The 27,390-nt window shown below is 35.1% G+C and overlaps 1 protein-coding gene across 1 annotated transcript in view; it reads right to left on the minus strand.

Annotated features, from left to right (window-relative positions):
• LOC121335301 (sodium channel protein type 3 subunit alpha) overlaps positions 1 to 26,993 on the minus strand; it is a 41,653-nt gene extending 14,660 nt beyond the window's left edge. Inside the window, exons 1-16 of the mRNA XM_041403280.1 lie at positions 26,712 to 26,993; positions 23,092 to 23,210; positions 22,129 to 22,218; positions 20,390 to 20,518; positions 19,791 to 19,882; positions 18,553 to 18,825; positions 18,192 to 18,255; positions 17,176 to 17,317; positions 16,839 to 17,045; positions 13,643 to 13,942; positions 9,772 to 10,119; positions 8,715 to 8,847; positions 7,808 to 8,046; positions 6,510 to 6,683; positions 4,920 to 5,276; positions 3,543 to 4,028 (exon numbers count right to left, since the gene is read on the minus strand). Of these exons, the coding sequence (XP_041259214.1) occupies positions 3,543 to 4,028; positions 4,920 to 5,276; positions 6,510 to 6,683; positions 7,808 to 8,046; positions 8,715 to 8,847; positions 9,772 to 10,119; positions 13,643 to 13,942; positions 16,839 to 17,045; positions 17,176 to 17,317; positions 18,192 to 18,255; positions 18,553 to 18,825; positions 19,791 to 19,882; positions 20,390 to 20,518; positions 22,129 to 22,218; positions 23,092 to 23,210; positions 26,712 to 26,978 (3,420 nt within the window). The 5' untranslated portion in view covers positions 26,979 to 26,993. The remainder of the gene's footprint in view (positions 1 to 3,542; positions 4,029 to 4,919; positions 5,277 to 6,509; positions 6,684 to 7,807; positions 8,047 to 8,714; positions 8,848 to 9,771; positions 10,120 to 13,642; positions 13,943 to 16,838; positions 17,046 to 17,175; positions 17,318 to 18,191; positions 18,256 to 18,552; positions 18,826 to 19,790; positions 19,883 to 20,389; positions 20,519 to 22,128; positions 22,219 to 23,091; positions 23,211 to 26,711) is intronic.
• Between the last annotated feature and the right edge of the window lie 397 nt (positions 26,994 to 27,390).

The following is a 27,390-nucleotide window of genomic DNA, read 5'->3' on the forward strand; positions in this document are numbered from 1 at the left end:
CCTTCAAGTATGAATGAAATGTTCAGTTCTTGCATGTACTTTCAGCCAATTATTATTCTAAAGCAGTGAGTATCTTTATAATCTAATAAATGTTATCATTCATCCAAAAAGAGGTGTCCTCAAATTTCTAGTGATATGTATTAGAAAGTTCTTGTTTAGGTCTGGAATTTGCAACAAGGTTCCAGAATAGGTTCTGGCAGATTTTGGAAGTTATTAACTAGCAAATTAATTAGAATGGATTTCCATGAAAGCATGAAAAGGGGGGAAAAAAAAAAGGAAAAAGAAAAGAGCTAGCCTTCCAAGTGAAGCTCGATAGCTAGAGTTATTTTCTACTATAGTGTATATGATAAAAAATAGGAAATATTACAATTTGTTCCTCACTCGCCCACAATTACAATGTCTATAGTAATTACTTGCTCCTGGTATATTCTTCAGGAAAACACAAGCTATGCCCCACTTCTAGTATAACAGACTTCAAATAATCATTCTGCTCCTAACATCAGCAACAGTCAGTAAGAGACCAGAGGAAAAAATATTAATTTTACAGTTCCTGTGCAGATCTAGGTTTCCACAGCTCTGTGGTTAAATAAAATGTTATTATAGTGGATATGCCCTCAAGGTATTTTAAGTGCTAAGTACTGCCACAGTTAAGGCAGGGAAAGTTCTGCCCCATCTCTTACCCCTCCTTTTGCAGACCAGGCCTTCTAGCAGGAATGTTTTCCCAGTGGGACCCCTTGGAAGGCAAAACAAAACAAGTGATGGTGTACTGTTCTAGAGAGGTAACTTAAACACTGCACCAATGTACTCTTTATCTTCCTTGAAAGACAATCAGAAGGCAGGAAAAGATTCAGCAGTACTGTTGACTTGGTAGGAGAAGATTGGGAAACTTCACAAATTCCTGTCATACGCCAAAACTTCTGTTCATATATTCCAAATCCAGTGGATTTTTATACACACAATAAAATAACTCCACTATATTCTTTCCATAGAAATCATCCAGAAGGAATGGAATAAGGAATCCAGAGCAAAAAGTGAAATTAATATAGAATTCACAATTTTCAGGACACTGTCTGATTAGATACTGTTCACAATATGCACACTTGCACTGTATGAATACATGTCAGGCAGTTAAACAATGGAGACTTGTGTGTGAGCAGAACTTGATGGAAGTATTATTGCTTCAGTTTCCCAATGGTATTGACTACTACAGTCTACAAAAATACTGAAGCAGCATAGAAGTCCTAAACCTATCTTAACCCTATTGAAAATTTCTCCACAATTTCTTAATAAAAATTCCATCCATCATTTACTGCTGGATTTCCCACAACCACCTGAAATTTTCACTGTCAAATTACTTATTAATTGGTTTCTCTTCCTGAAGACAGATATAGATACCAGTCCATTAAAAACAAGGGCAAAATCCTTTTTGATTTATTATTGTCCAGAAACTTCAGGATGGCCTTAGAATATAAAGGTATGATGCCTGAACCAGGCAAAGCTGGGGATGAACAGAGCAATTGACTTGTGAAAGTCACCTTGAAATTAGCATTCAGAAGTTGTCAGCACATCAAGAAGGGCTTTTACTCCATTTTCTTGGAGTGTACATACATCACATATTCACCTGGAAAGCAGAGGAGTTTCTGCCTTTGCATTGCATATAGTTTTTTCCCCAGCTTTCTGATAGAATATACGGCAGTGCATTGTAAACCGAGCCATTCAATCTACCTTACAGGAGAAATAAACCAGTAATACCCATGGCACAACCAGTGTCCTGACTTCTCTGAGGCAAAGTGGCAAAGACTAGCCAAGTGTGGATAGGAACTTCCCAAGTTCCTTCAGTGAAGAGGCTAACATGTCATGTAATCACAAATTCAGTATCTGCACAGCCCCCACAATGTCGTGATACATACTACAAACCTTTTAAAAAGTAACATATTCAGGAAATTTTTAGGCTTGTAACTTGATGGAGTTAATAGGAAGGCACCCATTATTGTATTTATCACATTATTGTATTTAGCCACAATGACAGAAGAAAATATATAGTGTAATGTCATTTTAAAAAACATCAGAATATATGAAAGGAGAGAAAACTTTGCTAAAGGTTCATTGAAAATGAAAACCAAATTTTATTAGATCAGCTTATATGAAAAACACTTAACTCTGAGACCCAGAATCACTCTGAATGTTTTGGGGTTTTTTAAATACTAGTTGATCTCTTAATTTACACTGCTTTATACTTCCTGTATCTGTTATATTCTAAATTTACCATGGATAAGCACTACTGCTGTACTATCTTATACATCTGCATTGAAACTGTTTGTCTCATAACTGAGCAACTCAGATGATAGAATATCCTGCTCTTCATCTTACAGTTGTTACACAAAGCAGCATTTTTTGCAGCTGCAAATAAACACACACTCTTGATGTTCTTTAGCAAAAGCCCCATACCATGATTAACAGGCTCATGGCGATGCATTAATGTAATGTGGTGAATTTTGATATTGCAAGTATGCCAGATATACAGCTATGATAAAGTCATGAATGCAGGGCTTCTTTATTGGAGAGCTTTCTTCATGGTAAACAAACCTTTTTGGACTAACGAGTTATTACATAACATCACAGCTTCTAATCTAATTGAAAGCAAATTTATCCATGGTTCCTGATCCCTTAAACCTCAAAGTTCCTAAATTTCTAATGGCACTGAATATAATTAGATTCTGCTAATGCATTTATTAGTTTGTCGTTGATTGCTACCCCAATACAAAGTTTTCCTTGAATACTATCAGCACCTGTTCATGATCACTTCTGGTATTTGAGCCACTTAGATTTTGAAACACATGGCATTGGTTTTTTAGACCACCTTCTGTAACTTTGCACAATATTAACATCATAAAGCCTTCAAGTAAGCTGTTTCTGCATACATCTATATTACAAGGTCATTCTGCTCTCCAGGATAACTTGAGCTGCTGCTTTACATGACATTCATCGGTACCTAGATTACTTCATTTCAGCCAGCCATAGTCTCGGAACCCAAAGTCTGTGCAAATATTACTCACAAAACTTTTAGATAATCTAAAATTATTACTGATTTGTGATGTTTCAGGGCTAACTTTTAGAACTACCCTAAATATTGAAAGTAATATTTTTTCTCCACTTATGTTTGCTTTGGTATGCATAGATCCTTAATTGTCCCTTAGCCTTCTACCCTTATTCTATATATTCTTATCACATGTAGGAACTACATAAAGAATGCTTTATCAAGTGTTTACTAGTCCTAAAACCTCATAAAACTGTGAAAGAAATATTAATATTTAAAATAAAATATCTTCCAAATTTTAATAAACAAAACACTAAAACTGTAAACTCTAAGGATCCTCTACTATACCATGATACATTTTTTCTTGAATGGTAATACATAAAATTCTAAAACATAAAATATATTTACATGAGATATTAGAGTTTTAAAAATATTCTAAATATGTAATTAAAACATGCAAATGTATGACTACAATTTAATACTTTTACGATATGAAAAATCCTACCTGTTTGCTTTCTTCCATGTCAGATTCGCTGCTAAATTCTTCTGTATTTAAATTTTCAAAATCTGATTCTCCAAGTGCAATGGGCACTGTCACAGTGAGGCCTGGGTTGTTTATGAATGACATGTAATCATTTTCATCAATTACATATTTTTCCACACTGCTGCCTGTGCCTACACCACTGGTGGTTCCATTCCCGTCTTTGAGATAATTCAGATCTTTGCTTATTTCAACGGCGGTATGATTGGAAATGCAGCTGTCTTTCTTGTTGTTTAGCTCTTCAAGCGCTTTGATCTCCTCTAAAGATTTCTGCTTTCTAACGAAGGCTTTTCGGATGAACTCCCGTATCTTTTTTTTAACATAATCTATGCCTTTCTGAATCCTTGCCACAGCAATCTGGAGATTGTTCATTTCATTATCGTCGTCTGTAGCAGCAAGGTTGTCTGAACTAAATGAGCTCAGCAGCAAGGCCAGAAATAGGTTCAATACCTAAAGATGAGAGAATACAGCTATGTAGTAAATACAATCATACCAGAAGTGTTAAATTTGGCAGTGCTAGGTTAACAGTTGTACTTGATAATCTCAAAGGCCTTTTCCAATGTGAATGATTCTATGATTCTAAAAAAATCAGTAGAGCAGGTTGCGGATCATAAATAACTTTTTGAGGCTTTCACATTTTTTGCTGGTAAAATGTCAAGATTGCAAGGTCAGGTAAATGACTAAGATACAAACATTTTGAATTCTATTTTATAAAAATTTAAATCATGTTTAAAATATCATTAAAGGAAGAGAATTTAGACAGGAAATTTTGACTGCAAATTTTAACAGGAGAAGAAACTTAAAAATAAAGTAGAAGTGGTGCATCGCTTTTATAACACTTACTTCTAGGAAGTTCTGATCAATCCAATATTTTCCAATTGAAATTTTGCATTTTATGTTGTCAGCTTGAATTTAAACGTTTTTATAAAGGTTTCTTGTAGAATCTTGAGTTAGAAGCTTTTTAAAGCCTTTTTAAGCTGGATGACAAATCACTCTGGGTTTCATTTTTGTCTTTTTTGTACGCAAACAACCCCGAAAGTTCAGTACTAAAAATTAAACATCATCTCTAAATTAGCTGCAGCACTCCCATGATAGGATGTTGGAGTTGACATTTTGGTTTCCTTCTAAATGCTTGTACCCATAGTAAGAGTACTTCAGTGTACATACACAGAAATGTACGAAAAAGAGGAAAAGGGACTCTTCAAATGTTTTTACCCAAAATTAGCACATTCAGATTAATTTTTAAATTCTAAACAGAAGGATGACAAACATTTTCATTGCCTAGCTAAGTCCTGCACATCTGCATCAGAGTTAATGTAAAAAAAAATGTTAATCACATACCACTAGGTTTCCAATCACCATGACTAGCATGAAAACAATAAGGCACATGGTTTGGCCTGCAACCTCCATGCAGTCCCACATGGTTTCTATCCATTCTCCACACAGCACTCGGAATACAATCAGGAAAGAGTGGAAAAAGTCGTGCATGTGCCAGCGAGGGAGCACACAGTCACTTGCAATTTTGCAGACACATTCCTTGTAGTTTTTCCCAAAGAGCTGCATCCCAACCACAGCGAAAATGAACACGATGATGGCCAGCACCAGGGTCAGATTCCCCAGAGCCCCCACTGAGTTGCCAATAATCTTAATCAGCATATTTAGAGTTGGCCAAGATTTTGCCAATTTGAAAACTCGAAGCTGCAAAACAAAAATGCAGATGAACCTTTAGTGTTAGTTACAAAATAGAAGCTAGGTCCAAGATGTTTAACAGAGCATACCAGTTTCTGTAGATTAATTTGTTCTTCAGTAGTACCGCATTATTATTTCAATATAGAGCAGGGAACATGGAGTATTTGGCAAAAATGCATTATCATTTCATTTCAGTGGTGCACATAGTAAAAAAAAGTAATAATTTGTGTTCGTATGACATTTTATTTTACTATTTTTAAACGTCCACTTACAGGTGATTCTTGAACTATTCTTAAACACATTTTAGAATACTTTTCACCACTGTCACTATACCTTTGCTGACTTAGTTCCACATTGCCTCAGCACCACATTAGGCCTTCCATGCTTAGATAGAGACCAATTTTTTAAGCAAAACCTTGATGACGAGATTACATGTCCATTCAAATCATAAACATTAACTTAAAAGTAATAGTCATTACCCAAACTATTAGGTTATGTGAACCTGGGTACCATTGCAATTAGTGCTAAGTAAGTCAGTTCTTCCTGGTCTGTGTATCAGGAGATAAAATTTTCAAGTAATGTGGTAACTATTGGCAATAAAGGCTTTTAAATCATTAATCTTGTACCTCTACTAAATATATTTATAAACTGGTTTGTGCACAATACTAGTTGATATTAAAAAAATACGTTTCTAGTAGAAGCTCAATAATATTTCAATTTAAATGTTATCTTAAAGTCAGCTTGTTATGATTCTGTTATATGTAATGGAATGACTAAAAGTTTATTGTTGGTGCCCATTAAAATAAATGTGAAGAGAGAATCTGCTTAAGTTCCTTACAAGTACTACAAAGTAATGTTCACAATATAAAGACTAAAAATGTTATGATTATTTGTGCTGTGTATTTGTGATATGTATGTTTTCACAGATACTCAGCTTTTATTATTCTTAATCAGTGTAAAAATTCACAAAATTCTTAGAAAGGTAGCAATTAGTGTTATATTGGCAAAGGATATCAGTTGGATAGAAGATCAATAGGACAATTTGATACTAAAAGGTATCAAGCACCTTAAATTTGTACTTATCAAACATGGCTTGCAAATTAGGCACATATGAAAAAAAAATGTGAGTCACTGAAGTATGTAATACATATTTACAAAATATGGCAATTATTGCAGGCACCATCACTTTTATTTTTTAAGTGAGATAATTGCATGCAAATATTTAATTATCAAGGTATTTACCAATCTGAATGACCGAAGAACAGATAATCCTTCAACATTTGCAAGACCAAGCTCCATTAAACTAAGGCTAACGATAATACCATCAAAAATATTCCAGCCTTCTTGGAAATAATAATAAGGGTCCATGGCAATAATCTTTAGTACCATTTCTGCTGTAAATATCCCAGTGAATACCTAAGACAAAATGTAATGAATTGTTATGAGAAATTTATATACCTGAGGAATTTTTTTAAAAATCCAGTGAGTTCTCTTACCTGTTACTATAAAAAACAGCTGATTGCTATCTCCAAATGGCATTTAAGTATTTCTAAATACTGAAAACAAGTAACTAAATCAGCATTTATAGTGGGACAGAGATTTTAAATAAACATATAAAAACCTATTGACCAGTCAGCAGTTCAGCTCCCTGGTATGTGCTGGACTATCTACCCAGCAGATGATGTGATGTGACCTGGTGTTTTATGTCCTGTTTGATGAGGATGGTTCCAGTAAGAAGACTTGACAGCAAATATTTTCCTAGCTTACAGTCTAAAGAGATGACAGTCTCTAATGTCAGTCTGCCTAAGCTCAGACTCTCTAAAGTCAGTCTTGTAGACAGGGGAAGCTGGAGTTTCGTGTCTCAAGTTTTTTGTAAGAATATGGAGGTTTCACACATAGTTACCATGTTGTATGATGGATATTTCCTTTTAGGAAATGAACTTCAGGGTGATAATGTTATTTGAAATATCTCCAAGTGCCAAATGTGAAATTATCAATGCATCTTAGTGTTTTTAAGTCCAGAATTTAACTCAACACTTTCTTGCAGTGTGTAGTGATCAGTGGTTTGTGCAGCAAAACAAAAAGGTTGGGAGCACATATTTTTTGTAGAAGTATTTTCACTGTAGTGTAATTGAAAAAAATTCCAAGAGAAAGTCTGACTTTGAATATTTTATCAATTTTGTACTGAAGAAAAGTATTTTCTGTGATGTTATATCAGTACCATGGTAAAAATAGCATGATCTACCTTAACGTTTAAAAGAAAAAACCCGAGGCAGATATCAAGAAATCTGGCATTCCAGTGAAGACTGCACTTCCACACATATTCAGTTATTCCATTATAGTAGGTAAAAACATATATTCATAAAAGATAAAGGCTCCACTAAAAAAATCATTTTACCTGTGAAAATCATAAATACCATTTCTAAATTGATTATAAAAAGACATTCTGGAATAGATCTAAACAAATACAATACACTTATAATTTTCTTCTTTTAGAAAAGGGTATTTTTACATCAAGTAGTGCATGATAAACTACTTACCAGGTTCCCCACAGAAAGGACACTGCTAAACTGTTCTGTCATTGGGTAATGTTCCATGGCCATAAACAAGGTATTTAAAACAATGCAAATAGTTATAGCAAGATCAACAAATGGATCCATCACAACTAAATTGACGACATGCTTTACTTTTAACCACGGACTCCAGCAATCCCAGATCAAGAAAGTATTTGCAAATCTGTACCAGCATGGTGGGCATTTCTGTCTGGATTCTTCAAGCTCTGAAAAAAATTAGAAAAAATGAATATTACAAATGTATCTTCTGGATGTTCTTGTTTAAAATATGGGAGAAGATTACATCAATCAAATAAACTGCTCTTCCTAATATGAGATTTCCCTCACCCATGTTTATCTACCTTAAAATAAGTCATTTAATTTATTTAAGATATATATAGGTATACTCTACCACCAGTGGACAGTGAAGTCCATTCACTAAAGAGTAAATCATCTGAGACAAATGTCTAAAGGGAGAAATGTGTTTGTCTTTCCCAGGACAGTAGGGAGAATCTAGGCATTTTGTTTAGGTTACTTAACTTGCTTACAACAGATATCTTAATTTCAGATATTAAAAGTCAACATGAATCCTTTATGAAGCTTATACCAATCCCTATATTTTCTGTTTGAGGCTGTGGCAATCCCCTAGATACCATTATTTTATCTCTATTAGTCCATTCAGTAGCGTAATATTTTGGAAGGTGTAATGGAACATGGTTAAGCATTCAGATTGTGTAAATGACCTTAGAAATGCTCAAAAGCCTTTTATATCTGATGTTCAGAGACTCCACATGTCAGCTTTACATTTACAAAGAAAATTATGTAAATAATTTCTCTGTACATGTAGCTAGCAGAACTTCACTGAACTGCCTGTCAGATAAAATGCACTAAATACCTTCCATTGTATTTGTAAGTATGCTGGCTATGCTCATTGCTCTTTGTCTTGCAGCAGATTCTTCCAGCATTTCCATAGAAATTTGGTATGAACTCAGTCTTCTTTTCCTTATTTCTGTTTCTGTAGTGGTGCCCTGTAAATTAAATACTGAGGAATTACACCATCCTTTTCAACATCCAATTAACAGTATTTACTGCATAAATATTGTAGTGATAATCAAATCAGCTTTGTGCAATGTCCTATGTTTTTCACTGAATGTTTTTGTTCTTGTCAGGATTTCTTTTTTTTTCATTGAGGGACTCAGTGGGAATTTTGTACAGTGGTACAAATAATCAACTGCAGGACCGAATACCAACACAGTGTGGGACCAAAGGTGGTTCACATTTAAGTGACTGGCTGAACAAAATTTTTGCTTGGTACCTCCTTGGTAGTGGTAGTAATAACAGTAATGATAACAATAGCAATAATGATGATGATAATAATAATTTTTTTAAAAAATTACTATAGATGAAAAAGGCTTGCTTATTTGGATGTTTGAAAGAACATCTTAGTTTGCAAAAGTCTGAAACTGAGACTAAAATGTTAAGTAATTTCAAATGTACATAGGAACTGTACATATTTTTCTCATGAAAGTTATGAGAAAAATGTCCTTGATAAGAATTCAGAAAGGGGTATTTCTAATAACTATCATGAGAGTAATAGCCAACTTTTGTTTCATTTTATAGGAGTTTTCCTATACATATTTCCAAGCTATAGCCTTATTTATATATTGAATATCTACTTTGTTGAAGTGAAACTATATACAAACTATATACAAAGTCAAGTTCAATTAATCTTTTTTTCTATGTGTAGATCTCTTGCTGAAAATAAGAAGAATATCACACGTTACGAAGGCTTAGACATAGGAGGTTAAGGATTTTTTTCCTTTATGTTCTATTATTTAGAAACTATTGCAAATTATTTCTTAAAGAAATAATGAGGAAGGCAGAGATGAGGAATAAGAGAAAATTCTGTGGCAGACCCAAACTGTAATAAATACTGGCTTACTTACAATTACCTCTGGTATAAGCTGACCAGTAGGTGAAGTTAGAGTTGAAGGTCCTCCAACCAAGGAAACGACTCCATTGCAGTCCACACTGCTGTGCATCTTCCCATTCATTGGAAGGGCTGGTATAATTCTGGATGACACACTGGCCTGGCTAATGTTACTGTTGCGTCTTTCTCCATGTCGATTTGGAACAAAGAGAGAATCTCTTCTGCTCTCATTGTCTTCAAGAGTGCTGTGTTCATCATCAGCAAAGTCATTTTCAGATCCTATATCCTTCGCATGACCTCTGAAACTGAAAATGCTGGTTTTGCTGTTGCGTCTTGGTGAGAACAGAGAACCACGAATGCTTAACAAAGACTGTAAAAGATTTAAAACAAACCAAACAAAACAGCATTAGAACTAAAGTTGTACATTCTTGGCTTTTCAAAGAATAGTTACAGTGCTGGAGAAAAGATAGTCACTTTTTTCTTCCATAGTATAATTTGTCCACTAGGGGAATATATTCACCAGGGGACCTGAAGCAGAGGGGAAAAATTCTTTTAAGGTAATGTAGCAGAACTGAGGAAAAGTTGTGCAGAAGACATAAGCAACGTTGAACAGTCCTGAGTGAAGAAGATGCATTGAACTGGCATGGAGTGTGCTGGAGACAGTTTTCCATATCACTATCAGGGTTTTGAAGGTACTTGTCTTTTATTCCTTCAATTGCAGTAGAGAGCTAAAAGTCTTTTACTTCTCTTCTTCATCGCCTGGATTCCTAGTGATAACAACTGATAATGCTCACCAATCACTCTATTCTGTTTTATTTGGTAGATGCAGAAGGGATCTTAAGTTTCCCATTGAAATCTTTCTAAAGTGATGTAAGGAACTTGACTGACCTCTTCCCAATAGGCTCAGTAGTGGGGAAACAGTATCTAGAGACAGAGAGCGCAGCCTGGGGAAGCTTTGGAGGTACAGCAGCAGCACTCTTAGGCATAGGTCTCTGGGGGCCATGGCAGGTTGCACACACCTGCCAGAAAGTATCACTTTGCTATCAGGCAGCTCAAAGAAAGTATTCACCAGGGACACTGTTACCTAAAGATATTCTGCTACAAGTGAGAAAAATAAATCAGTGGTTGTTGGTAATTCATCTTTTAATTACAGTAAAAGCCTGTTAATGAAGTGTTCTTCTCTCTTGCTACATATTTTATTAACAGCATTCATGAATAAATAAAATGAGTACTAATTGTGGAGAAAAGTAAACTGGCATTCAGCCTTCTTCAGTTCTGCATTTTTTGCAAATCTTCACATCTTGGTTCATCAAAAACCTGGTTTGAGACTATTGTCACTTTTTCACTATTTCTGCAGGTGGAAAGTCCTGATATGTAATAGCAATCCTGGGTTTGATCTCAGGATAATTAAAGTGAAAGTGAAAACTGTCCTATATTATACAAACCTATGTTAATATTTCAAAAATCAAACACTGCATTTATACATATATCAGCCCATATATATCTCTGTATATGCATAGTCAGATGTATAAATTCACATATTATGTGTGTGCTGCACTGGTAGAACTGCCTGTTATAAGGCCTGGCAGGTGTTTATCATTACAAGATGTATTTTTTCCTGCTCTTACAGCTACACCAAATTTTAATAGTTTGGGCTGAAATTTTCTATGCTGGCTGTCAGCCTCAGGCTGAGTTACTTGAAAAATACCAGTCAAATTATTTTGCTAACCCATTTATGTAAACTTGGCTGGAAAAAAAGTGCTGTTTTGCTTATACTGAAAGATAATTTGATCAAGTAAAACCCTTAGCTTCTATAGAACATGACAATGAATTTTGACAAAGCAGTAAACTAATTACTACGCCCTTTTTACATTTCCTTATAAAAATACCTGGGCAACATACAGTCCTTCAAAAAACGACATGCTCACCAGGGTTTCTACCTACCAGTGATAGCCTTGTTCTTTTAGAGAATGTTCCCATGGCTGCTATGTTTTATTTGGAGGCCAATCTTTCCAATATTTGTTGCCACATTTTGAGTACAGCTAATTGGATCAGCCCCCTCAGGGATTTGGGAGAAGTAATGTCTATTCTGCAAGTCCCTGCTGCATTAATACAAAAGATGTAAGCCAAAATGGCTGCAATTCTAACACATATAGAGGCATGTCTACATGCTATCAGAAAGTAAGGACTGAAAGGAAGGTTTGACTTTTCCAGCAAACTGCATCATTCATCTGCATATGGAATGTGGTATGAAAGGACAAAACCTCTTACAGGGCCCAACTGAGCAGATTATCTCCCCTTACCATTCTGCCTCGCTGTTTCATGCTCTGGACCCTGTCTCACCAGGGAGATTCTCCACGGCTAACAAAACAAATGAGCTCTTCCTTTACCATTTCTACTGTTTGCAATTCTTTCACTCTTGGGGCACCTAAGTTTTAGCTGTATGCTGTCAACTTTTGCCCCAAAGCTTTGTTACAACTGCAAAAAAAAAAAAAAAAACCAAAAACAAAAAACCCAACAACCTGTCAAGAGCATCTTTAATGAAGAAGTTATTCCTAACCTGGGTAGTATTCATAGGTAAAAGTCATCTATTGGCTCAGACCATACATTATCATTCTAAAGAGATGCATTTTGAGTGATTTTTTCTAAAAATGTCATAACTGTGTGTAGCCTTGAAATAAGCAAAGGTAGCACAGAATCATTTTGGCTGGAAAAGACCTCCAAGATCATCAAGCCCAACCTTTTGACTGATCATCACCTTGTCAACTAAACCGTGGCACTGAATGCTATGTCCAGTCATTTCTTGAACACTTCAAAGGACACTGACTCCACCACCTCCCTGAGTAGTCCATTCCAATTTTTTACAATCCTTTCCATGAAGGAATTCCTCCTGATATCCAGCCTTAAATTCCCCTGCACATCTTGAGGCTATTTCCTCTTATCCTGTCACCAGTTGCCTGGGAGAAGAGGCTGACCTCCACCCAGTCACAATCTTTCATGGAGTCGTAGAGTGATAAGGCACCCTGAGACTCTTCTTTTCCAGGTTAAATACCCTCAACTTCCTCAGCTTCTCCTCATGTAACTCACTCTCTAGACCTTCACCAGCCCTTCTCTGGACCTGCTCCAGCAGTTCCATGACTGTCTTATACTGAGGGACCCAGGGCTGGACACAGGATTCCAGGTGTGGCGTCACCAGTGCCAAGTACAGAGGGCATATCCTTGGGTGACAGAAGTGACCTTTTGATTTATGCAAGTAGAGCTTAGAACTTTGTATTAAATGATTTCCAGAGGTCCTTCATAAACTACTTGCTTTCCTGTGATGGAAATGATTCTTCATCATGATTTCTAATGAAAAAGAACAGTATGACTAAATTGCTATACATACAGGCCCAAAGATCCCTGTCTAGTTTGTCCTTATTGTGCAGTACTAGTGCTAGTTTTCTCATTATCTTCACATTAAAGAAGGTAATGAATGAAAACAATAGAAATTAATGGTAATGTGGAATTTCCTGTGCAGAGTATTTTGATGTTGCAGTCTGCTAAAAAGCCTACATTTGTATAGTTTTGAAATGGATCCAGAACAGAAAATGTATGGTTCATTAATGCATATATATGAATACTAATCTTTCTTTCTGCAGTCTACTAGACACATCCTCAGAAATACATTTTCAGAAATGTGTTAATTAAGTTTATCAGTATTCTTGGTACGTTGTTTTTGTCCCTTTGCTAATAGAATGGGTCAAACCATCTCAAACTTACACTGTGAATGGTCCTACCACTCATTTTTCCTTCCCTTACCACTTACATAACTTCCAATATGTAAACTTGCTGTAATGTCATTGAAAATAAAAGTGGAGGGGACACACATGATTTAGTAAAATAGAGCAATGTACCTGGTGAGGAGAAGTGAGCCTTTTTTCATATGTCAGCTGACTTCCTTCTGTGGAGAAGCGGAAACTTTTCCTTCTGATACTGTCTTCTGACTCAGACTTGGGGAACTTATCAATATCACCTTTGTCCTCTGCTTCAGACATTTCTTTCTGCCTTCTTTTCTTTCTTCTGTTTCTTCTTTCTTTAGCACTCTTTGAGCTCAACTTTGATGCTTCTGAAGAGCTTTCCAGGAGTTCTCCTAATCCCCCTACACCACTGAAATCTCTTGATGCAACTGATGCCGCTGCTACTGCTGCTGTTGTCTGTCAGGTTATAAAGCAAGGTATTCTTAGTAGGCCAAAAAACAATAATTCTATAGTCTTTTATCTTATCAACTGGTTTTTATTATCACTGTGATAATAATGCTCTTCATACATGCTTTGGGGTGTAAATATACCCAAACAAATTGTACTGAAGATAAAATATTGAATTGTACAGATCCTCACTGTTTTGCAGCATGAGTTATTTGAAGCACAAACTTCAGCAGAACAATAGCTACACTATTTGTTAAAGAACTGCTGCACAAGACACTTGTCTGAAATAAAAGGAGTCAGAGAAGCGTTACCATAGTGCTTTTTCATGTATTTCGGACCTGTTATTCCATTTTCTCTTGAGAAAAGCCCCACATCATGGTCTAATTCAGCTGATCCCTTCTGAGCTCTTACAGAGAAAACTAATGCCTAACACTCATCCTGTGGGTTAATGTATAAAATCCAGCTAGCACCCTGAAAGCAGTTGAATCCAGCCTTTCCTCACTGTCTTCACAACAAGAACACTCTTACTTTCTTTCTGCCTTTGCTGGTACAAGGCACAAGCTCTAGACACATTTTCAAGTCTTTCCTCCTGTTCATGTTTTCCCTCCACATGTCCCACTGTATCTGCACTCTAGGTTTTTCTTACAGATATGCAAAGATACATTTATTTCTTGTTGGTGCTACAGCCTGAGAGAAGAAAATAAGTTTAGATTTCTTCTCTGTGGAAAGGGGTGAGATGACTTACTAGAGCAGAGTCATCCCAAAACTGAGGACTAGTATCTTTAACTACAGTGGTCAGTCTACTTGCTTTGGTTTGTTAGAGAAAGGTTCTTTTAGTCATGGAGAAAAGAAGAATTGAGAGTATGTCCAGTGCTGTTCCTCGAAAGAACTTTGGGAGATTGCGATGAAATTCTGTAGTGGAAAGATCTTTAGGGAGATGATAGACTGCTCATAGCTTACAAAAATGGGTGGCGTGATAAATGGCAAGAGATGAGGCTTATATAACAAAGATGACTAGTAATTATCCAGCAAAACATATTATATTCAATGCCAAGTATTTCAGGAATGATGACATATCTCTTTACAGCAGGAAAGGATAGTTTGAAAGCTCATAGTAGGAATTAATGTCTTTCTTTGCCACAATATACAACCCATGCTATACAAGTTGACTTGATACAGACTTGTTGTGCTAAGTGGAGTATTGAAAGGGTTCTGAAGTGTTTATAAAATAAAAAAGCAATACTCAAAATTTTGTCACACTGGTTCCTGAATATCATCCTTCAAAGACTCTAAAAGAAACAAAGGCAGCAGATGCTGAGTCATCACCCATCTACTTGATAGTACTAGCAGTAAAGTTCAAACAAGTGGAGCAAAGACCACTGTGAAGACTTAAATTTGTGTATGAATAAGTTCAGTGTCAAGGGGGTGAAGAGGTGGGTACCAAACTAATTTCTGCCTCAGCAACTAATTCAACACTTCAGTGATCCACCTTACACTGCCTACTTTCTGCTCATGTTTTCACAAACAAAAAAGATCCTGACTGTAATAATGCTTTACTTATAATGAATGTAGTGGTTTCTCATTTAAAAAAATATGACTTTCAGGGTCTTTATTCAACCTCACTTATAGTCTCTGTTTCTTATTCTATTCTTTCTAAGTCTGGATGAGCTTCATTTTCCCCCACTCTCAGATACACAAACATCTAGATGAGCCTGCTGATATCTTTTAGTATAATGTGATTTAGTGTCTTTAAGGCATTAAAACACCAGATTTAAGAAAAACCCAGCAATATACACTTTGCTGACATTTAACCTTTCTAAATTTGATTTTTGCAGGATTCTACCCTTTTTTTAGTAATTTGGAAGGGATAAGATTTAATGATTAAAATAAAGATATGCTAATGAGATTTCACAAGTCATACATAAGGGTTTCTTTTCAAGCAAAAGACAGAGAGTTTGTCTTTTTGTTAGCACTTTACGGAGTCATTCTAACTCGGTGAAAGTACCTGTAAAGTAGTACCAAAAATAGAGTTGCATAGAAGTTTCAAATTTGCTACCATTTTATAAACACTGTCCTGTTGAAAATGACTAAATGCCATTGGAAAAACAGTGGAAAATCAGCCCAGAAATTAGACAGATGGCTGACTCACAGACCTGGACTCCTGCATATATTGTACTTTCAGATAAGAAAAGCTTCTATTGTACTTTCAGATAAGAAAAGCTTTCACAAAAGCATCTATTAAAATGCCTTTTCTCATACAACTTTAAATAATTTTATTCTCTTTTCAAAGGAAACAAATATTACTTTAAAAGAATTCGGAAGGAATATCTTTGTTATGGATATTGCTCATCTAGTTTTGAATACTACTTGTCTGTTCTAAGAATACATAAACTTCTGATTTACTACAGTATCAGTTAGGGATATTTTAAATTATTTTGCTGGATGGAAACCTAGAAGAACACTGATTACAATTCTTCTCTCTATTTGATGAATATTTGGGGAGAATTATTAAGTACAACAAGCTTGGCAATTTTAACTCAGATGTAAACCAGAAGTAACATCACTAGACTTTTTTCATCCTATTTATAAGATCTGTAACATAAAAGGACCATTATTTATGACTACTTAAATCAGATTTCTGGAGCCCTCTTATGAAAAACATTTTACTTTTACAGTCTTTTGGTGAATGAAGTAAAATTCTTTTCTGTACCATTAGCTTGCTTTTTTGCTCTTTGGATAGTTCCTGGTTTCCATTGGCTATTTCCACTTTTATAACTTGCATGGTAAACAAGACTTTTTATTTTCTGAAATTCATTGCACAATTTGTTTGTGTTCTTATTCATGAAAGATTTTTTTCCTTGCCTTAAGAACAAGTTTGTTCAGAAAGTACAACTTCCAATATTACCTGAGCTTCTTCTTGTTGCTTCTTCAGTTGTTCCAGCATCTGCTGAAATTCTGCCTCCTTCTGCTCTGCTTCTTCCATTGTTGCTTGGTTCTGTTCTTCGTAGGCCATGGCAACCACAGCCAGGATCAGGTTTATCAGATAGAAAGAGCCCAGAAAAATCACCAGAACAAAAAATATCATGTATGTCTTCCCAGCAGCACGCAGTGTCTAGGGAGTAGAAAGCATATTTATATATTATCCCACAACTTATCTTTTTCAGCTCATGCAAAGATAAACCTATTTATGTACTTTTGGACATCACCAACAGTGTACTATTTATGTCATAATAATTTCTTACCAGCTGATAGAGGTTTTCCCAGAAGTCCTGAGTCATTAGCCGAAACAGGGACAAAAAAGCCCAGCTGAAGGTGTCAAAACTTGTGTAGCCATAGTTGGGATTTCTGCCAGCTTTCACACATATATATCCTTCTGGGCATTGCCTATGTGAAAATCAAACATGAGGACTTAGTCAAAACTTTGATTCCCTTCTAAAAATATGTTTTATCTTTTGGAAGAATATGCATTATTTTCCAACAGAAAATCCATTAATTATAATTAAACTAATTCAGAAAAAAAAAATCCCAAGAATTTAACTAATAACATAGTAAATGAAAGATATCCTTTTCATCCACTCACTGGCTGAAATTACCTAAATATTAAAATTCGCCTCAATTACATTTTGCAAATAGGATCTTTATTCCAAATGAATTATTTCCTGGCAGAAATAATTGCTAAAATGTTGTTAAGGTTACAGACAGATTAAAAAATATTATTAGCTAAATCCAATTGTAGTATTAGGGATTTCCCTTATAATGCTGAAAATATGTTTTTAGTAAACCTCTTCACTGCTGCCAGTCAGGCATCCAAGGTGAGCTAACAATTCTAGGCTTATAATTTGGCACATGTAAATGGCAGAATTTGTCAGAAGTGAAAGAGTTCGACTTGAAAAAACAGATTCAGTCTTGAACTATGAAGTTACTGCTGTGCTTTCTTAATATTTTCCGTGTTCTCTTTCTCACTTTAAATTTTTGTTTCCTCCTACTTTCTTCAATCAGTAAATCATTAAAGGAGACTTAAAAGAATTTCAGATCCTATTAATGAAACGAAATAGATTTTTCAATCAAGCAGGGAGAAGGCTGTTAATTGCTGTTTCGTTTAGCCAGAGTGTAAAACATTTTGACTTCAGTAAGAAACTCTCACTTAGCTGCAAAACTCCTTAAGTTCTGTAACCCTGCTAAATATGGAGTTGCACCTAGATCTCATGTTACTTCTTTTTCTACAAAGCATAACACAGAATGTTTGAAAGGGACTTACCCTGCATCAGAGCTATTACCACAAAGTAAGGCATCTCTTTGTCCTTCCAAAATGTAAAAATGAGCTGTGTAGAAAGCATTAGAAATATATATGAGTAGATCAAATAAACCTGAAAGCAATACAAAGTAAAAAAAAATAAATTGTGTTAAATAATAGTGGCTAGCTACTGATCCCTTTGTAGCTTGTTTAGGAATCTTTCTGGTTGTTGTATTTTTATTGTATGTATTTTATCTCTGTAAATCAGGGACTCGTAAGTGGTTCTACATAAGTCAGAAATATAAACCCCTCAATATTCTTGGTCATAAATAATTACATCTTTTTGCCACAAATATATTAAAATAGTTATATCAGACATTCTTACTTTCATCTTCAATGTAATCCTTCCAGTTAAACGTGCTCACTGTCATGTTAACAAAAGTACCGTTTTCATTCATTGTGCTGTTAAAGTAGGAAATAATGTTTATCTCAAAAGTAGAATTGTCTGGAGGCCACTGCAGGCATTTATTCCTCAGGTTGCCCATGAACAGCTGCAGCCCTATCAGTGCAAATACACTGAGACAAAACACAGTCAGGATCATCACATCCGAGAGCTTCTTCACAGACTGAATCAGGGCTCCTACAATAGTCTTCAAGCCTGCAAAGAGAAAAGATTGATAAAATTATCAAAGAGTATCTTGCCCTTCCCATATAATTAAGAGGCCATGCAGACATTTAAAAATAAATTATTTTTTATTTCTCAAAAGGTAGAGCTTCATGAGCAGCCTCAGAGCTTGTGAAGATGAATGAAAGAAAAAGATTCCTTTTTATGAATATGCAATATACATATATTCCAATAAATTGAATATATAACATTCTCAAGCAGGAAATTTTATCAATCATGCTTTCCTAGTACAGATTTGATTGCATTTACTAATTTTTCTCTGCATTAAATTTTCTCCCAATAATTCAGTTCCCAGTTAATTCTAAACATGACTTCACAACAATGCAAAGCAGCATGAGACAGGATTGTTAGTAATTTTTGAATGAAAAAATAGTTTGCATTTGATAAATTTTCCTGTGCATAATTTATTTCCTTTTTGGTATCTTCTTTTGTTGTTACTTGTTTATTTTTAAGACAAATGTCAATTTTAAGTGGTAAAAAAAAGGAAAAATTTCAAAACCAAGAATGCCATAGCACTAAGCTGTTGTAATGTAGAGGCAATTTGTCACAATAAAATGCAGAAAAACAAAGCAAAATAACCCATAGGCCTCATATTTTGTGTTTCATGCAAGACTGTTAAACTCAAAGGCTGATTTTGCAAAATAAAAGAAGCTAATGCAGAAAAGGCAAAGAATCATAAACTAGGTTAATGATCCATGCCTTTTTATTTGTTTTCTTTATTTTTTTTTTTTTTTTTTTTGGCAACATGGGCAAAAAAGACTGATATTGTTTTCAAAGCTCGGAGAACTCTGAATGTTCTCAACGCTGAGACATTGCCCAGGTCCACAAACTCTGTCACATATCTGTAATAGGGGAGTTCACACACAAACACAATGACAGCACACAAATAACAGTTGGAGATACGAGGGGCCTAACACCTTACACCAACTACTTCTTACCTGGAATTACAGAAATAGTTTTCAAAGCTCTCAATACTCTGAAAGTTCGAAGAGCTGAAACATTGCCTAGGTTTACAAATTCTGTTACATACCTGTAGGATTAAATCACAGTTATTCAGAATTTAGGCAGAGCTTATACTAATTATGTGGGTCTTCAAAACCTCTGTGGCAATACTAGCAATCATATTTCAAAATTTACCTGTCTCTTCAGTACATTTCACTTTAATAATTGTTTTCATCAATTTTGCTTAAATGTCACTGGAGAGAAACTTACTGATTTGTATTTGAACATCTAGTTAAACTAATTAGCTTGTAATGGGACAGTAACATGAAGTCAAAGGGATGGCTTCCTTTCTGGTGAGCAGAAAAATGTAGGCCATGAAATTAGTGTCCCTCAGCAGTAATTACACTAGTGGCTGACACTCCATTTCGGCTTCTGCCATATTTTACTTTGATTTATGAATACTAAAAAGTGTTACACAGTGTCTAAGCTTCAAAGGTTGCAAAAATTAAATATGCTTAAGTAAATACATTTATTACAATAATATTTACCACTAATTTCATGCCCTAAAAGCTTAAAAAGTTGTTGAACCACTTACGCCATTAAAATGACACTGAAGTCAAGCCAGTTCCATGGATCTCGCAGAAACGTAAAACCTTCTAAGCAGAAGCCCCTTGCAAGAATTTTGATAAGTGATTCAAAGGTATAAATTCCAGTGAAAGTGTACCTGAAAATCATCAGAGCAGGAATAATGGATTTTTGCATACTTACAGACAGTGCCATTCTTTAGCAAATATGACTTTAAAAAGAAGAAAAAGTATTTAGAAGTGAAAGGAGCAAATTATTAACTTCACTTGCCCTATATATTGTAGTTGCTGTTCAGTCTTTGTTGAAATTTGAACCTGATACATATGCTACTCATTTCCTAAAAGGTTGGTTTAATCTCAGTTCTTGTACTTACAAATAATTTCTGATTCTAGTATGTATGGAAACATTTCAGACTTTGATATTTATATGTACATTCTTTAGCACTCACAGGGTTGCCTCTTTGCTTGCATTCATAAACCAGGTAGATGTCTAAGTGTTACAAAAATGAAAGAATTTTTTTTTGTGTCTAAATCAGAGAGTTTTGTAAAAATCAGTTCTGAATAATAACTATACTACTATACTAATGCCTATATTATATGTTTATTTAATAAATAATCATCACATATAAGAAAGCATGCCCAGACTGTTATTCTCAAAGATAGGGAGCATGATTACCGGTTTACCTGGTGTGGGAACAGCTATTCATTTAACAACATAGTATAGTCAGCTATAACCAGCATAATGCAAGCACTTCCTGAGACCCACATGGATCTCTGGACCTCCAGAATAAAGGAACTCTACCTACAGACCCTACTGCTCTCCTTTCAGACTGCAACTCTCACAAGCCATCATCACTGTTGACTAGGAATGGGTTAATGGTAGTGATTTCTAAACAGGGTCCAGTGTAAGGTTCATTAGTGCAGAGAAATAAATAAATAAATAAATAAATAAAAAGCTATGATGGCTCTTTGAGAAAAGGAGGGATTGAAAGAAGCAACAAGTGATTAGAAGCAGGTTTTTCATGAGTAGTATTATTTCAAATAAAAACATAAAGGACTTTGAGAAACATGACCTAGTGGAAGGTGTCCCTGCATGCCAGGGGCTTGGAACTGTATGATCTCTAATATTCCAACCCAAACCATTCTATGATTCTACAGTACTTCAGAGGAAAACGTATCTGTGTTTTGTTAAGGAATAAGCATGCCTTTATAACCATGAACAAGAAAGATAAATATTCCTTATTTAGGTCAGCTCTTTGTTACTCTTTCATAGGTATGGCCCTTTCCTCGGCAATTCGAGTTTCTTGTGGTTTGTGTGTCCTTGCTGTGGCAGGCACTTATGAGGTCAAACCAGTAAGGCATGATAAAAGTCCCACTGTGATGACATCATGGATACTCAAGAAAGGTATGGCAACAATTTTACATGCACAATTTTACATGCACATCTGTAGCTCCCTGTCTGATTTACAGCTCAGAATATCCAAGGACAAGAGCTTCTGTTTTTACTACACAGCAGAAGTTCAGATATACCTCAGGCATAATTTTAACAAACATGGTGTTACTCTTAAACCATTTAAATTGTTCAGGAGGAAACGGGAAAGATATTGATGATCTCATGGACTCTGATTCTTCCTGACTCTGGACAAGCCCATTCTGGCATTTGCATTTTAAAATTTTAATAAATGCTTCTTGTTTGGAGTCACACAAAAACAAAGACATTAAAATAAAGAAGAAAAAATGTTTAACTTACTCTACATTCTTTGTCCAGTCTGGAGGGTTACTCATGGTCATAAATACGCAGTTGGTCAAAATAGTGCACATGATAAGCATGCTGAATAATGTAGGTTATAGTTAAGGCACATAAGTCAAAAAAAATAGAACAGCTTTATAACACTGAAATAACTTTAAAGTATTAAGTGTTTACAAATGTGTACAAATAACATGACATACTAATTAAAGCCTAAAAACAAAGCTTTGCACATAATTTTATGTATTTTAAATAGTATGTCATCTGGCATATTATGGTGTGCTTCCATAAAAAAAAAATGCAATACTTTTGTAATTTTAGCAGGTTTTAAAGGAAGTTTAAACATGTCTTTAACTCTGTAAATCATGAAATGACTACCCAATTGTACTCAGTTAACACAGGTGGATCATTCTAAAAGATCTTTAGTCAGAGGTTGGTTGTTTAGGCCTGAGTTTTTCTTTGAAATGATGAGGTATATTTGAAAATACTCTCCTTTATCACAAATCTTTTATAGGACACCTATCCCAATGCTGAAAACACAATGCCGAAAAAGCAGCTCTTTACCCATGCTCTTTTGTCCTTGCTAAGTGAGTCTAGTTCATGAATAGTACTACTGGTCTTGCTAAAAGTGTGACCTTAGATATGTTCAAGTGCAATGGTTTGTTACTAATGTGGCCTTAGCTGCAGGGCTTAGTATGGGATTAGGTCTCCTTTTAGATATAAAGCCTGATATTTAAACTCTGACAGATTTAGGTGGTTCAGTAGAGAATTCTCTCGGCAGGGATGAAGATCATACTGCAATCCACATGTGATATTGCTCTTTTTTTTAAATGTGAGCAACATATATATTTTTAGCATAGTTCACTCCCATGGACACAATTTGTACATCCACATGAAAAGTATTATTTCAGTCATTAAGTATTTTTAAATAGCAACACTTAAATCAACATTAAGAAAAAAGGATATGAATGTACCAAAATCTTGATAGCAATTTTTCTGATGGGATTAAAAGGAGTTAGAATATACAAGGCAGACGTGGCACTGAATCGGAAAATTGCTTTTCCCTTATTCAATACTATGAAAGTCTGCAAAAAAAGAAATGCAAAATTAAAATACAGTGTTGGCTACATATGTATCTTCACCTCCTACTAAAAGTTTCCATTCTCCACCTGAGAGGTACAAGTTCCATTCTACTGTTTACCCGTGGTACAAAAATAACTGATTTCTATTAATACAAAAGAGTAAGTCTTCAACAGCCAATTCTCAAATTTGCAAAATTTTCCAGCATGTGGACTGAATTATGATGTAATTAAAATTGGTGGGAATTACAAAAACCAGTAGCAGTTTATCAATAAAAGCAATATGCAGGATTTTGCCACTAAAATATTTAAATTTTATTTCTTATGAAGTCTTTGATTAAAGTGATTCAAATTTATCAAATGTATTCCACCTTGAAGCAAACACAAACAAAACCAAAATAGCAAAAGGACAATTCTAAATGCCAGTTTGTATTTGGAACAAATACTTGACAGAATTATATACACACATATGTATAGTGACAAGGAGAAATTGTCATTACAAAATCAACCACTATTTTAAAATAATTTTACTTTAATTTTCTATTTTAAATACTACCAATATCAATTATATGAATCTTATATATATATATGTAAAAAAATTAAAATTATTAATATATTGCCAGCTAACATAGTTCTGAGCAATGTGAGACAAACAGATGCCAGGATTTGGCATCCTATCACAACAAATTTTTTTAATTGCTGGTTTTATTGTTAACAGTGTGCTCTTACTTTCCCTATATGTGAGCAGAAAATTTAGCTAGTGATTATCTTTTAAAACTTGGTCCAATAAACCTATGGTTTGTATTCAGTTTTTTCTGTTTCTGTGGGCAGTCATTGCTTAAGTGTATTTGTCTGTGAATGAGGTTTACTTGCATCTTTGGTGCTGCTTGAAATTTCTTCAGGACATAACTATTTTTCATTCCTTTTGCTCTTTGTCGATGGTAATGGCTCTGCTTTGTGTTAACATAATACAGTCTTTGTTACACTCTCAGCAGAGCTATAAAGTATCACTGTTCTCCATGTTGATTTCCATTCTCTGTAAAAACTTGGCTGTGATCAGAAAAATTCTGCCCTCTCTGTGGCCTTTACTGCACACTTGGACAGTAATCTCAGGGAAGGAAAGCAAACCACTCCACGGCAGGGAAGAAAATAAGGAAAGGAGTGTTGCTGGTGCCTGCTCACAGAAAAACATCAAGCTAACATTGAGGGTGGCAGAGAAGGGACACACACTCCTTGGCATTTCTCCCTGCCCTACAGTCCTTCACCCAGCTGGAAATGCTAGAAAGATGTTGCCTGTCCCAAGGTCACTGCTGCAGCTGAGCCTGAAGACAGACCAAATTCACATATGATTTTCTCTGCGCTGACAAGTCAATGATTAAGGGTAGTTTCTACTATACACCAGAGGAGGGAAGACTAATTCTAGTCCATGGTTTAAGATGTCCATTTGTTTTCTGTTGAGCATAATTATACTGCCAGGTAATATAAACACAGATGTCATCTGTGACTAAAGATCCTACAGTTCACTAATCATTCTCAGATACTAAGAAATCCATCATTAGTGTGAGCTTTTACACCTTTGTTCTAAAAAATCTGACTACTTTTTCTGATCAATGGAGGTTAGAAACTATACTTCAGAACTTCTCAAGCTTTGTGAAACTTCACTTGTTCAGACAACATTATCCCTGAACTTACTTATGCAACTTTATTCCGAAAGTTTTGCAGCTAGTCAAGAAAGAGGTTTAGTACTGACATTATATTGTAAGAATTTCCATGGAACTGTTGTCATAACCCAAACCATACAAATTTAAATAACCCTTGACAATGCTACTTCTTTGAACTTTAATTTCTTTACATTTCCTTAATAATGTATATACTTGTATTATTTACAGCATTGTTTATTTAACTTTGCCAACTGTTAGGTTATGCAGTTGCATACAGATTCTGCTTTCTTTTCTGTTCCTATCAGAGAAGCCATAACGTTTAAACCTGTTTTACAAACCAAAGGCAACCACAAATTCAGCCACAAAAGTGAGAGTATTATTTGCATGATTTTTATCTAGCAAACAAAGTTTCTTTGCAGTTTAAAGTATTTTATGCCTTGACTTTTTATAGGGGCTCAAGATCAAATTTCTTATCTTGATGACAGCCTGGAATGCTTCAAGCCATCAATAGAGCAACTGGGTCCCATTCTTTCTGGTTCAGAGAGATAGGAAAAAATAGTCCCCCAAGTACTCCTCCATAAAACACCTTCTGCATTTTTTAATTTAGGGGTGTTACCCATCTTCATTCATTCTCCTGACCCATAACACTATGCAGTCTGTCAGAAACTGAGAGAACATCTTGATGCTGCTAAAAGAGGATTCAGAAGTAAAGAAAAGCATAGAGGAAAACTGGCTCTGCTCTTATTGCCACCTGTACTTTCACTAATCAGTGCAGGACCTAAGGTACTTTTACTTGTTCCCAGGTTGGACTGTTTCAGACCCTGGAGGATTTTAAAACCGTCTACAACTAATCCCAGCTATGGAAATATACTTGGTTTTTTCCTTGTCTTTCTCTTAACTCAAATAACACCCTTGCATTTCCAACTGTATGCATCATTGCTACAAGACCAAAAACAATACACTCTACTGCAGATACTGACTTGTAAAAAGTCAAACTTTTTACTTGAATGGATCTGTTTGAACTACCTTTTCTATCTCCTAGTCCCTGATTTGGGGATCATATGAAAAGGAAGACTATGTATGGCTGTGCAAATTGGAAGGGAAAATGCACCTCTTTTAGGAGCTTGCATGTGTTGCATTGACATATGTAACTTAGATACATTGCTTTTATTTCCGACCTCTTTGCTCTGGTCTTTCTGTATGAAAACTCATCAGAACACCAAAAATATATTTTTTCAATTCCTTTTTCAAAAACAAGCTTTTCCATGGTCTTCCAGAGACTTCTAATTGACAGCTCTGCAGTAGAGATCTATCATAGCAAACCCAAGCACCTCAAGCAATAGTTTGCATTGCAGTAGTTTCATATGAGCCAACATTTACAGAGTCTCTATATGGTACACATACAGAGATAAATATATTTCATATGTATGTTTGCCTGTGTTATGTAGCTATACAGAAACAAAGAATATGGTTACAGTCCTCTATTTCACTAACTTGAGTGGATGCTATCTGGTTATCTACAACTACTTCCCTTGCAAAACCATGCTTAGAACATCTCTTTTGTCATATCCAGTCTTACTATTACACTGAAATAAAGAAAATTCATTCTGTGCTCAAGTTCAGGCAAGATCAAGGAAGACACATCTTCCTTTACAATGAAGTAAATAGCAAGTAACTCAACAGAATGGAAGTAATTACAGTATGGAAGAGCATAAATCAGGTCTGTTAAATAAAAGGATGGTTCTGGATATGTAGCAGACTGATAGTTCTAGCCATCATATTTTGTGATTAACTTTTCTAGTGTATAAAGTTATATTCTATTTTGTGAAAAAGATAATTCACTCACTTTTTTATTGATATAATATGGGTCCAGGTCTTCCAAAGGTTCAGATACCATTCCTGGAGGTATGTCACCATAAATAAATGGCAGTGTCTTTCCTGCCTCCAAGTCACTGTTTGGTTTTGGACCATTTTCATCATCATCATCTGTATGTTCTTGCTTGGGCTTTTTGGCTTTTTCTTCTGCAGAACGCTTTTCAATAGCTGCGAGGGAATCTCTAGTAAAATAGCGGAAGCTTTCAGGTCCAGGTGGTACCAGCAGTGCCTGTGCCATGTTTTCATCCTGCAAATTTAATTACTTTTAGCTTCTTGCATAAGAATGACCTATAAAAGAAAATTAAATAATTTAGGCAAGCTAGATTGTACCAATAGGAAAAACCCCAACATTTGGTCAGGAACTCTTTCCAGGCTTAAATAGAAATAGAAGCAGTATATTTCAAGGCTGAATGGCAGTTAAAAGCAAATGCTCAGAATTTGTTTTGATATTTTATAAATTATTTTTCAGCTTTTTCCTGCTAATCCAGAAAAAGACATTTATTTTTCTGCCCACAGATACTGCTTTGCTTGTGTCCTTGGACACTCCCAGATAGAGCAAATTGCTGATAAAAGTGTTTTAACAGTATAGCTGCTTTTTTTTTTTTTTTTTTTTTTTTTTTAACAGCAAGTATAAATGCATATTCTGTGAG

The sequence above is a fragment of the Onychostruthus taczanowskii genome, unplaced genomic scaffold (genome assembly GCF_017590055.1).
Source record: "Onychostruthus taczanowskii isolate IOZ18803 unplaced genomic scaffold, ASM1759005v1 scaffold20, whole genome shotgun sequence".
NCBI lineage: Eukaryota > Metazoa > Chordata > Aves > Passeriformes > Passeridae > Onychostruthus > Onychostruthus taczanowskii.